At 43.7% G+C, this 12128-nt stretch overlaps 1 protein-coding gene across 1 annotated transcript in view; it reads right to left on the reverse strand.

The window, feature by feature from the left end:
* Positions 1 to 2399: 2399 nt before the first annotated feature.
* LOC126235252 (uncharacterized) overlaps positions 2400 to 12128 on the reverse strand; it is a 37442-nt gene continuing 27713 nt past the window's right edge. Inside the window, exon 3 of the mRNA XM_049943982.1 lies at positions 2400 to 2795. Within this exon, the coding sequence (XP_049799939.1) occupies positions 2400 to 2795 (396 nt within the window). The remainder of the gene's footprint in view (positions 2796 to 12128) is intronic.

Genomic DNA, 12128 nt, shown 5'->3' on the forward strand with positions numbered 1-12128 from the left:
AAAATAGCGTTTCTTGCAAGACTGCTTTGATTCTGTGGCAGTGGCGTGATTGTTATTTTAGCTAGAAGATACGTCATTTTCATTTAGTTGTCAGCCATGCACGAGGAGATAATTGTTTATGAAAATGAATGGAAAGTAAATGATCAGGCGTTAGATATTCGAGCTGATTAATATTCAGATTTTGCGAAACATAACAGGAACATATCTCAAATTTTATTTCTGTAAAGTTTGTAAGCTTAAGAACGTTGACAAAGTGCACAGAAGTGCTTGTGAATGTGTAAATAAACACGACTACGTGTGGAAATTATATCATCTGCCGCAATTGAAGGGAGTTTTTACCTTTGTCAGGATCTCAGAATTCCTTGCTGGCCGAAATTTCACTGATGATAAGAAAACGTAAAAAATTGTGATCTGTTGGGTATCTTCACACGTGGAAAATTTCTGGAAAGAGGATACACCAACAGCTGACATCATATGCAATTAATATAACAACAAAGAGGCAGTTATGTTGATAAGTAGCAGAAGGAACTTACATACAAGTTGTGGAACACATATAGTCACATGCTCGTGTTGGAATTTATGTCGTTTATGACTTTTGTAGATTTTAGAAGTACTGACGTAATGTAAGTGTGCAGATACATAGTCTCTCTCTCTCTCTCCCTCTTTCTCTCTCTGTCTGTCTCGCTCTTATTCAGGCAAAACAAATACAAAAGAAAACGAGTGAATAACTATTAACGATTAAAAGTGCAATGTGTGCGCCAGAAAAAAAAGATATGCTGCGGTTTACATATCTGTTGTTCTGATAAATGTTGGCGGTTAACAAATGTGAAAGGTATCTGCTCGCTTCATTTTTTTATTTTGTTTTCTGTGTGCATCTATCTATAAATCTATAATAGTCTCTACATGGCACAGTGAACCTTTGAGAGTGATCTTTATTCTCCGCTATGTACGCATTGCTAGGAACATCCATCTAGCAACACATAGCCCTCAGGCTCATTTGTCAACCAAATTACTGAATCACAATCAAACTGGTTTGTAATTTTATTATTGATTATGTTGTTGCTATATTCCAAACTAATAATTTGATAACATAAATCTGGCCAAACTACACTAGCTTACTTAGAGGAAGAAGAAGTTGACTCAGACTGGAATAATCTGCTCCTCATTTTATTCCACCATGACCGTTTTCGAGCGTTCTAGCCCAATCATCAGAGGCACCTGTTCAGAATACAAACATTACAGTAATACTGTTCAATACATAATACAGTTACATTATGTATGGTGTATGTGCTAGAAAATACATTTATCTTTTCCAGTCGTGAGAGTAATTAATGGCAGTTGCATTAATATCAAGAATGTATACCGTATAACTGATAAATGGACATAATAAGTTCTAAAATGTGTGTGAAATCTTATGGGAGTTAACTGCTGAGGTCATCAGTCCCTAAGCTTACACACTACTTAACCTAAGGACAAACACACACACCCATGCCCGACGGAGGACTCGAACCTCCGGCGGGACCAGTCGCACAGTCCATGACTGCAGCGCCCAAGACCGCTCGGCTAATCCCGCGCGGCCGGACATAATAAACAAGCCATTTTTGTAGAGTGATGTTTAACTTACATACTTAAAAAACCCTGATGGTGTTGGTAGTTTGTTTATATTTCATCTTTTACACTCATGGCATGGGTGAATTTGTCACTGCTTCCTAATTGATCCATGTGACTGTGTTCCCCTTAGCCCCATTAATTACAGGCAATTTTTGTTTATTCGCCAGTGGCCTTGCATAACATTGGTTCCCATCAGATCACCTAAAGTAAATGGTGGCAGGCTTGTTGAGCACTTGGATGAGTGACTATCCAGATCTGCCTAGCGCTGTTGGCAAGGAGGACACTCAGCCATTGTGAGGCCAATTGAGGAGTGACTTGACTGAGAAATATTGGCTATGGTCGCGAAGACTGACAACGGATTGGAGACTGGGTTACTGTCCATACGCCCCTCCAGATTCGCATCCAATGACGCCTATTGGCTGAGGATAACACGATCGGTACGATTGGGCCTTCCGAGACCTGTTAAGATAGAGTTTAGAGTATAGTTTTACATACACTCAGATTAGCTGTTTTATGCATAAGCTGCTGTGTGGATTACACGGCTCTAATATGCTGATAACATGCAGTTGCAAATTGTCTGAAGTTCGTGATCACATCTTTATTTTTTTGGATTAGAGCATCATGCAGGAGAGGTTTAAACATGAGGTGATCTTGATCCACCTGAATGTCATTTGGCAATCACACGAAACAGTGTAGAGATCAACGTCTTGTATCGCTGGCTGCATGTGTTTTGGAATTTTTTTCAGTTTACATTGTGTAAATGTAATTTGCAACGCTTGGGATGGAGATTATAGTGCTCCCTTACTCTCAAGAATGGGGTTGATGAACTTCCAGTAGGATATGAGAGTGGGGTCGCTGTAAAGCTTAACGAGAGCCTCGCTGTAGTCGCCAGTGACGCCTAGACCGTCCATTATGGCGACGCCGCGCTGGTCGGTGGCAGTGGAGAGAGGAGCGTAGCAGACGCAGTACAGGGCCAGCATGGCGAGGCTGTCCACGTCGGCGAGCAGCTTGTGGAGGGGGTAGGCGTCTGCCAGGTGCTGCAGCCCCAGGTCCCGCAGGGCGGCGCTCAGGGCGCAGTGGTAGTCCAGGAGCAGGTCGGACAGGTGGTGGCGGTGCACCTGCTCGCTGGCATTGCCGTACAGGAAGAATACCAGATCGCGTGCGGGGCTCGCTAGGTGCGACACCTGCAACAGCGCGGCGCCTCACCGACTTGCTTCCGGAAGTGCAGATCTTATGCTTTGGAAACAATGAACAAGTACAGAGGAATACGTTCAACAAATGCTTCTTTACAGTGTTGGTGTACTCTGTGCATACATTGGGAATGACAGTGTAACACCCCACCCATCACTTATCTGGTTTTGGCGTGTGTTCACCCCAGGTAATTGACTAACAGATCAACAGAGTGTGCAAAACTGCTGCAAGTCGGATAACACAAAGAAAGTAATAAGGCCCTGCAACTCCTGATTGAACTGCGGTGGCAGTGTTGACATTAATTGATTCAGAATTGATCCCTTTTAATTAAAAAGGGGTGCACATTGATGTTATATTCAGCTATTGAACACCAGATGTAAATGTTGAACACAAAATTAATTAAGAAAGTGACTTGGGATTTCAACTACTTGATTGAAACAGTTTTATTTTAACTCATGACCTTCAATCATCACATTACATGACTCTCCTGTCAGGCAGTGGTAATAAATTGCGTTTGCATGGAGTAAAGCGCGATAAATCAAAAGGAATTCTACAATACACTGCCCATGAAACCCTTGTGGAAACTTTGCCGACGTCATCCAGCAAATTAATCAGTGGCCGGAGCGGGCGCAATATCACCGAATACAGCGTGGCGGAGCGGCGTCGTTATGCGGACGTCGACCGACCTCGTGGTGCTGCAAGGCTGCACACGTCTATTCACTTCTAGCTATCTTGCTCAGTACATAGCTGAACGAAAACTTTCTATCTCCAAGCTCAATAGTTCCGTTTGCTAAGTCCTAAACTGCAGAGATGCTCACTCTCTCTCAGGCAAGCTGAGTAAAGAACGCCACGTCCGCACTCTAGGCAAGCTGGGAACGGAAGACCACTATGGAGACTTTCCTCAGTCCGCTCTTCACCTTGGTATCCTCTCCAGCAAAATCACTTACGCCAATTGCAGCGCAAGTCTCGTTAATTATGCGTCACTTCCCAGTGCCAACCAATGCCTGCTCTGGGAAGTGAACAAATTCCCACAAAATTTCCCTTCCTCTCAACTTCTGCTATTTAGCTCCTCCCAGGCCACCCATCAAGGTTAGCGTCTTCACAAACATCAATTTTTCCGGAATTCTGACTCCCAGGAGAGTACTTCAAATTCCTTGGTCCTACGTTCCCATTGGAGGCTGGCGTATTTCATTCTGTCGCTCTTCACCCGATTTACTTCAGACTCTGCGGACTGTGAATTCAGTGTGAAGTTGCTATAGTCATGAACACGCATATTTTGGCCTCTGTTGACCACTCCATCGTAGATTTGCGTGGCTTTCTCGCATGTTTCACTGAAAACGGGACGACGATCATTTATCAACAGGCATACAAGTTCTCCGTCTGCTTCCCGGTACACCAGCATTGGGTCAACCACCCACTCACTGTCACTCATCTTAAGGCAGCTGGAGGCCGTGCCCCGTTACCGATTTCTCAAATGGTTCAAATAGCTCTGAGCACTATGCGACTTAACTTCTGAGGTCATCAGTTTCCTAGAACTTAGAACTAATTATACCTAACTAACCTAAGTACATCACATACATCCATGCCCGAGGCGTGATTCGAACCTGCGACCGTAGCGGTCGCTCGGTTCCAGACTGTAGCGCCTAGAACCGCACGGCCACTCCGGACAACTGCTTTCTCAGAGCTTGAGCCGCCCTAAGCTGCCTATTGTCGCTTCCCTTCACAGCTCCACCGCCGGCCACAGTCAATTCTGAATACTTCCCTGGGATAAACTAGCCTCCAGTAAATCGACACGTTTCCACAAAGTTTTCATGTCATGTGAATTACTTTAAAACCACCACCCGACATTAATTATTCCAATACGTCCATACTATACCCTCTACAAGATGAATTGTGCCTTGTCAGTCATTTTTGTTCAGCCCTACTGTTCGCTCAATGTGAGTTAGGTGATCTTCATAATGACATCTTTATAATGAATTCATGTAAGGGGCATAGTTCCTGCCATCTTAAAACAGTAATTGTTTCAGTTTCGGTGCTTAAAATTTATTTCAAGAGAATGTGTGAGCTTATTAGAACGAGACAAGTGTTGTAGTGCCCAAACTGAGACCAGGCTTAACAACAGGGGCAGCAGTCAGAAGGCACGTGGGTATGACGGCAAGTGAGCGTTGATAGAGCTAGCAGAATGAATCGCTGACTCTTTGGTGGAAACAGTGCGGGCAGTGACCAACACTCCACTCGCAAATGACTGCCAATCATCTTTTATACTTAAAGGGGCAGTAGTGTAACAAACACCTCAAGAAACCCGAAAACCCAAATAAGAATGTCATGATAATTTAAAGTAGGGAACAGTCTTATCCTGACAGGTACGACAACTTTGACAATAATGTAACACCTTAAAATTTTGATGAACACCAATTTCAATAATTCCTGAGTATGTCATGATATAAAGCTGGAAAGAAAGTAAGGTTATTTTTAATTAGCTATCAAACATCTTAGTAATAACTGCAAATCAGTACGACGAAAGTTGAGTCCAACGTAATATGTTGGTCAGAGATAACATTTATTGTGAAAGAGAGTTGAGAGTTGTAATCTCGCCGAAAAGGAAATTCAATGCGTCTACAATGCTCGATCATGGAAAAGTTAATCGCTTGCTAGTTTGCTTGCTATCAAGTTGACAGAGAGCACCATTTCTTATAGTACTACAAACGGAACGCTACGAGATTGTTCCTTTTCAAAAAAAAGAAATATTGTGTGATAGGGATGGGCGGACTTTGTTCTCAGTTATTCTGACTTGAGAACTTGGTTCAAATGGTTCAAATGGCTCTGAGCACTATGGGACTTAACATCGGAGGTCATCAGTCCCCTAGAACTTTGAAATACTTAAACCTAACTAACCTAAGGACATTACACAACACCCAGTCATCACGTGGCAGAGAAAATCCCTGATCCCTCCGGGAATCGAACCCGGGAACCCGGGCGTTGAGAACTTGAACTGAAGTGATATTCTGATAGTGTATGACGAGTTAATGAACTCTAATTATTTGAGATATTATTGTTGGACTCAACCTTCATCAAAGTGAACAGTTACACGAAGAATGGACATTGTATCGAAGACTGCAATACCTGTTTAGCCTTGAGTAGGAAACATTAATACGACCACACGAAGATAATACAAATACGACGATTGTAAAAGTTGTTGTAATTGTCACGATCATCGAATTGAAAAGAATCGTAATTGATCTGATTTATCGATGTGCGTGTGGTGTGATGATTATAAACTAAGTGCTAAGAAGGAACAATAAAATTGTTCGTCAGTAATGGAAATCTCACGTGTTGGTTCCATCATTAATTGAACTGTGTGATAGTTGATAGTCAAAATTAATTAACTGTGAACATTCTAATTCAAAGAGTGACTTGATTAACATTGAGAATTGAAAGGAGTGTTTTGCCGAAATAATATCACTACGCACGAAAGCAAGATAGCATTATAGATTATCTCTGGATTTGCGTCGTGCCATAGTGAACAATTCTGCCTAGCAACGTAACAACAACTACTGATACTGAACCGCAAATGAATTTCTCCTCGCTTCGATGGTGTGAAACGACGCCGGTGATGAATGATTCACTCAATACTGCAATAACTAACTAACTGGGCATAGCCAATCATCATAAAACCATAAAAGACAATTAAAATCAGCAGGTCGCATCGCTGAGAAGACTGTGCGGACTCGCAAAACGAACTTTCATACATTACGCGAGGAACAATTTTCTTTAGAGATTTTCAGGTGCTGTTCCACGTTATACGACGGGGACAACCATCACTGCGCGTCGCGTCTCCATTCCACCGACCGAGATGTAGCAGTAGCGGCTCAACATCAACAGCGACAACAAAAAGGGGAGAGGGGACATCACAGTAGGCAAGATTAAGGCTCTCTGCAGAAGGTAACAGCAGGTCCCCATTGCTTCCACCACATGACACGAATCAGATCAACAGGACTTCTTTTTATAAACTGTGAAATGACGCCATTTTAGGTAGAGGAATCAAAGGTTCTCAGGTTATATTCTGTGCTGGCATGCACAGTGGTTGCGTTCTTTTTATTTCCTTTTCATTTTACTCTTTACCATTTCATTAGTAAATGAAGGGGAATATGTAGAAATGTATGCAAGGAAACGAAAGTAGACTTTAATGTTTCTTATATTTTTAATATGTAACGAGTCTAGATTGTGAGCTCTTTCTATCAGATGAAGGAAGCGACCACTGGAAACACTATGAATAAACAGAGTGTAGGAAAGAGTTACAATATTTGCAAATACAGTGCAGTTCCAGATCCACAGACACAGACGATAATTGCTACAGGGAGACACTTCAAAAGAATCACACAGAACAATGAAAATCTCAAAGTACACACACATATATATACACTGTATGTGAACCCCTGCAGTGGTTTAGGACAGTCGAACAAAGAGGCAGTGGTGAGGAGCTGTGTCACACCCAAGGAATTCATGAGACAGCATTAAATTAATGTCCACTTATTGTTGAGAGCTTTACATTCAGTCTCCTCCCCGTTATAGGAATGCACTGCGTGGTGGATCAGCACCCACTGTGAAATCTGCATTTGTAGCCTCTGATGTTGCCTGCAGTCAGTTCTGCTGCCTCTAGCAGGGTGGAGCGGCAGCTGGCGTGTCTCCATGGCATACTGTGACTCTGGGTGTCTGATCAGTGCTCTCGTCGAGTGTAGTTGCGCTAAGGCTTGCCCCCAAAAATCTGCATGCCCCTGACGATGCTTATCACGATAGTGAGTAGGTGGAAGTCCCAACAGAGACACAGATGACAGCCCAAGACACAGTCCCTATGTACAACTGGTAAGGTGGTACAAGCACTGCGAAGGAGTGGTGGCACCAAGCACCCTACTCCATAAACGAACAGTTTGCAGCCGGACACGTTAGTTCTATATCCATGGAAGAACTGCCTTGTCTACACCCGCAGTTAGTCACTGTTGTGACTAGCAGGAATGGCAGCTCAACCAAATGGCTGCAGTAGAAGTGTACTATAAACTTGCAGCAGCTGGCAACACTTCGTTGTATGTCAACAGATCATCCAGCAATTAATGGAGCTGGTCTTCCATCAGTGATAAGAATGGTATGGCCAGAGGCTGATCCTGAGTGGAAGGAATTTGGGGGGGGGGGGGTGTTTATGGTAGTCAAATGGCTCTGAGCACTATGGGACTTAACTTCTGAGGTCATCAGTCCCATAGAACTTAGAACGAATTAAACCTAACTAACCTAAGGACATCACACACATCCATGCCCGAGGCAGAATTCGAACCTGCGACCGTAGCAGCAGCGCGGTTCCGGATTGAAGCGTGTAGAACCGCTCGGCCACCGCGGACGGCCACGGCTCTTTCCAAATTGTAGGAAACAGATAACTGACGCACAGGTAATTCGGGATGTCATTCAGTCTTCCACTTACAAAAAAGGCAAATTACACAAATGTCGACCAGAATTGCTACAGTACCTGTGGCTGAAATGCTTCTAACATGGTTACGCTACCCCTCTCGATAGTGCTGGATATGTTGCAATATCTGTTCCGTGAAAATCTGAACCTTCTGTGACGCTCTAAATTTATCTAAATTAGCTAGGTTTAAAGTATCGGCCAAAGAAGTGCAGCTGCGAACTGGTGGCATATCCAATGGCTTCTCTGGCCAAAACGGTGTGTCGGTTGGATCATTGTTGTTCTTGTACTCACGGCTAAATGGTAGAAGGTTGTTCTGGCTATGTCATAAACCATACCACGAAGTAAGATACCACTGACATAATTTTCCATCTTTGTCACACCCTGTGGCTTCCCTTTCTCGTGATAATTCAGTATTGTAGCCTCTGGAATGAATGGTAAATAAATCCACTGTCACCTTTTTCTATGAAAACTACACTCTGCTGCATCGGATTTCCCTAGGAACAACTCCACCTCACATGCCTATGTGTCAGTTGGGACTGCCTTGATTGTACAGATCACGATTCTCTCTTGCTAACAATCCCATAGCTCTTCCAATGACATTAGAGCTTAAGTTTCCCTGATTTTTGAAACAATTAGCACTTTACTGGTTCATATCCATGCCCACTTTCCCACAGTGCCCCGTTTCACCAGGTAAGGGTATACAATAAAAGTTTGATACTGTTCATTCAAGCCTACTACGGGAAAACAAGCATGCCGTCTTGTATCACCCACCGTGTCTTTGACTACTGACATGTGATGAGATAATGCCAAATGTCTTGTCTTTTAAAAGCTTCTTCCATTGTTTGATGTTTTCTTCCATACCCTTTGAAAATACAACTATGTCGTTGAGGTAGACCATACACTCTTTTATGTTTCAGTCCCCAAATCACTCCATTCAAAAGTCTCTGAAATGCAGTCTGTTCATCCTTCATCCCAAACAGCATTTTAAAATACTCGTAATGCCCCCATAGCGTCGTAAAGATTGTCTTCAGCTAGTCTTCTGGAACTCCTTCAAGCTGGTGGTAGCCACTCTTCGCATCTATAGTTCTGAAGTATCTACATTGACCCAAATTGTCGACTATTTCCCTAATGTTAGGTGTGGTATTTCCAGCAACAGTAGTCGTCACATTGAGTTAGCAATAATCAGAACAGAAACTGTATCTGTCGGTAGCATCCAGTGAGTTTTTGGGCACAGTGACAGTGCTCGCACCCTATGGAATATTACTACGTTCAATGGTTCCATCAGCTAACTGCTGGTCAATGAATTCCTCCAAATGGTTATAGATGCTTTGGCCCTGTATAGTTTCCTACGCTCTGGAGTATTGCTCCTGTCAGTATCCTGTGTTGTATGATAGGCGTTGGATTGAACAAAGCTGTGAATCTAAGCAATAAAGCTTGCATGTTTTCCCTATCATTCCTTTGCAAGTGCTTGTCACCCTCACTAGTGCAAAAATGCTGATGGTATAATTGTGGCTATGGTCATCATTCGCTCTATCATTATCATCTTCCTCTAAGACACTGAAACTGGCAACCATTAGGCCTTTTATGGACTAGCCTCGTCAATGCGAAATTGTCCGCAGCGCGTGGTCGTGCGGTAGCGTTCTCGCTTCCCGCGCCCGGGTTCCCGGGTTCGATTCCCGGCGGGGTCACGGATTTTCTCTGCCTCGAGATGACTGGGTGATGTGTGCTGTCCTTACGTTAGTTAGGTTTAAGTAGGTCTAAGTTATAGGGGACTGATGACCGTAGATGTTAAGTCCCATAGTGCTCAGAGCCATTTGAACCATTTTTTCAATGCGAAAACTGTCTAAACTCACTGCAACCTCTCCATCGATATCTGTAAGACGCACTATGCTCCTGTGCATCATACAACAAGACTTGTCCAGTTTATCATTATAGTCTAGTGGTTCTACTATGCACAACAACTCTCTTCGTAAGCCCACACCTGCACTAACCTAGATCAATTTCCCTATACCTGCTAGTATGTTATCCCACACATTAGCCGGCAAGTGTGACCGAGCGGTTCTAGGCGCTTCAGTTTGGAACCGCGCGACTGCTACAGTCGCAGGTTCGAATCGTGCCTCGGGCATGGATGTGTGTGATGGCCTTAGGTTAGCTAAGTTTAAGTAGTTCTAAGTTCTAGGGGACTGATGACCTCAGATGTTAAGTCCCATAGTGCTCAGAGCCATTTTGAACCCACACATTGACCTTTAGAGCATCTATATGCAATTTAGCTGGCAGCACCTTCATGACAGGCGCACCTTATAACATTGTTTAACTAGCTTCCCTCTCACACAACGGAAACAAAGTTACACCAAGATGGATCATAGACAGTGAAAGATCGACTATAGCGCGATTTTTGCCCAGAAAACCAAATTCAAGAATTACACAGTGCCTCTCACCTACGTGATGCAACACTCCATATGCCCTTAAAACCCTTAGCCCCAATGCTAAGGGTGACCAGTGCTGTTTCCAATGATTCCCCCTCATTATCACCCATTCCATATAACCTATACTGTGGAGACTGAAGTCTCTTCCTGCCCAAGAGCTCCAGTCTAGCAACGACACATACGCACCTCTGTCCAAGAATTTATGTTCCCCATTATTTACTGTCCCAAGCAAGCAGCAATCCGACTTTGCACACATCCTTGCAGTGTACCGTTTTATTGGAAACAACCTTAAACGGTTAAGCCGCTCCCACGTGCATCTGAAGGATGCTTCCTTGATTCAATTTATCCTGCTTCCTACTCTTGAAATCACGTGCCCTATGCCCAACCTCATTACACTCAAAACTCTAGTGACATGAAATCTTATGTGGCCCACCTGTCCATATCTGTAACGTTTGACGTCAGAGGAGAAGACACCATGGTCACTTCGTTTCTGAGTCGCAATATCGGATCTCTTCCAGCTGCATGGCAACCATGAGACCCAAGTATAAATGACTAGCATATTCCATCCTCACTCGCCGCGACTTATACCACGAAATATTCCTTAAAAATACGTCCAAGGTTCTATTCTTCGCTTCCTGCAAGAGAACTCTATCTGCCTCTTCATTGGGTGTCACTCTGTATGTGTACGAGTTCACTTTACGAATTCTGTCACAGAATGCTTCTACCGACTCATTGTGCTTATGCGTTAATCCAATGAGTTCATCCCTGGGAAACCTAGCACTTACGATATCTCTAGTCGCTAAGCCCTTCAGCCAGCTGATCAAATGTCTGTGCCTTACTGAGGTCTTCATGACATACGTTTAAGCGACACACACCAATTTTATCGGACCAGTTACCTAACTTAGCTGCTGCCCCCATAGTATGAAGAAAGGCCGACACGCCCTCGGATGTCTTTCCAGAAAAAGGCGTAATGAGACTGGCTGCCGTAGGATCAGTAGTCGGGAGTGGTATGTTCGCTAAGGTCTTACTGTCCACTCCCTGGGATTACTTGTGCCCACCCATTTTTCGACACGTCCAGTTCCTTCTGCAACTTCTCATTAGCCCTGTTTTGTTCCACTCTATCCTGGAGTAACGTGGCTACCTGACTCTTCAAAACTTCAGTGGCTTCGCTTAAAGATTCTGCACGCGTTTCTGGTCGTTGTACAGCCTCCATTCTGAATTATAGAATAAACGAGAACCCAATGCATTGACCCTACACCAATAAGCAAAACAATTCCACTAATCTACCCCGTGTATCAAGGCCCAGCGAGACACACTGCTCTGCTAAGCTTTGTGGCCGACCTCCTTCACCTGGCACTCTCGCAGTACAAGATAATAAAAAAAAAAAAAAAATGTGCGTGAAATCTTATGGGACTTAACTGCTTAGGTCATCAGTCCCTGAGCTT

This window comes from Schistocerca nitens, chromosome 2, assembly GCF_023898315.1.
Source record: "Schistocerca nitens isolate TAMUIC-IGC-003100 chromosome 2, iqSchNite1.1, whole genome shotgun sequence".
Lineage (NCBI taxonomy): Eukaryota > Metazoa > Arthropoda > Insecta > Orthoptera > Acrididae > Schistocerca > Schistocerca nitens.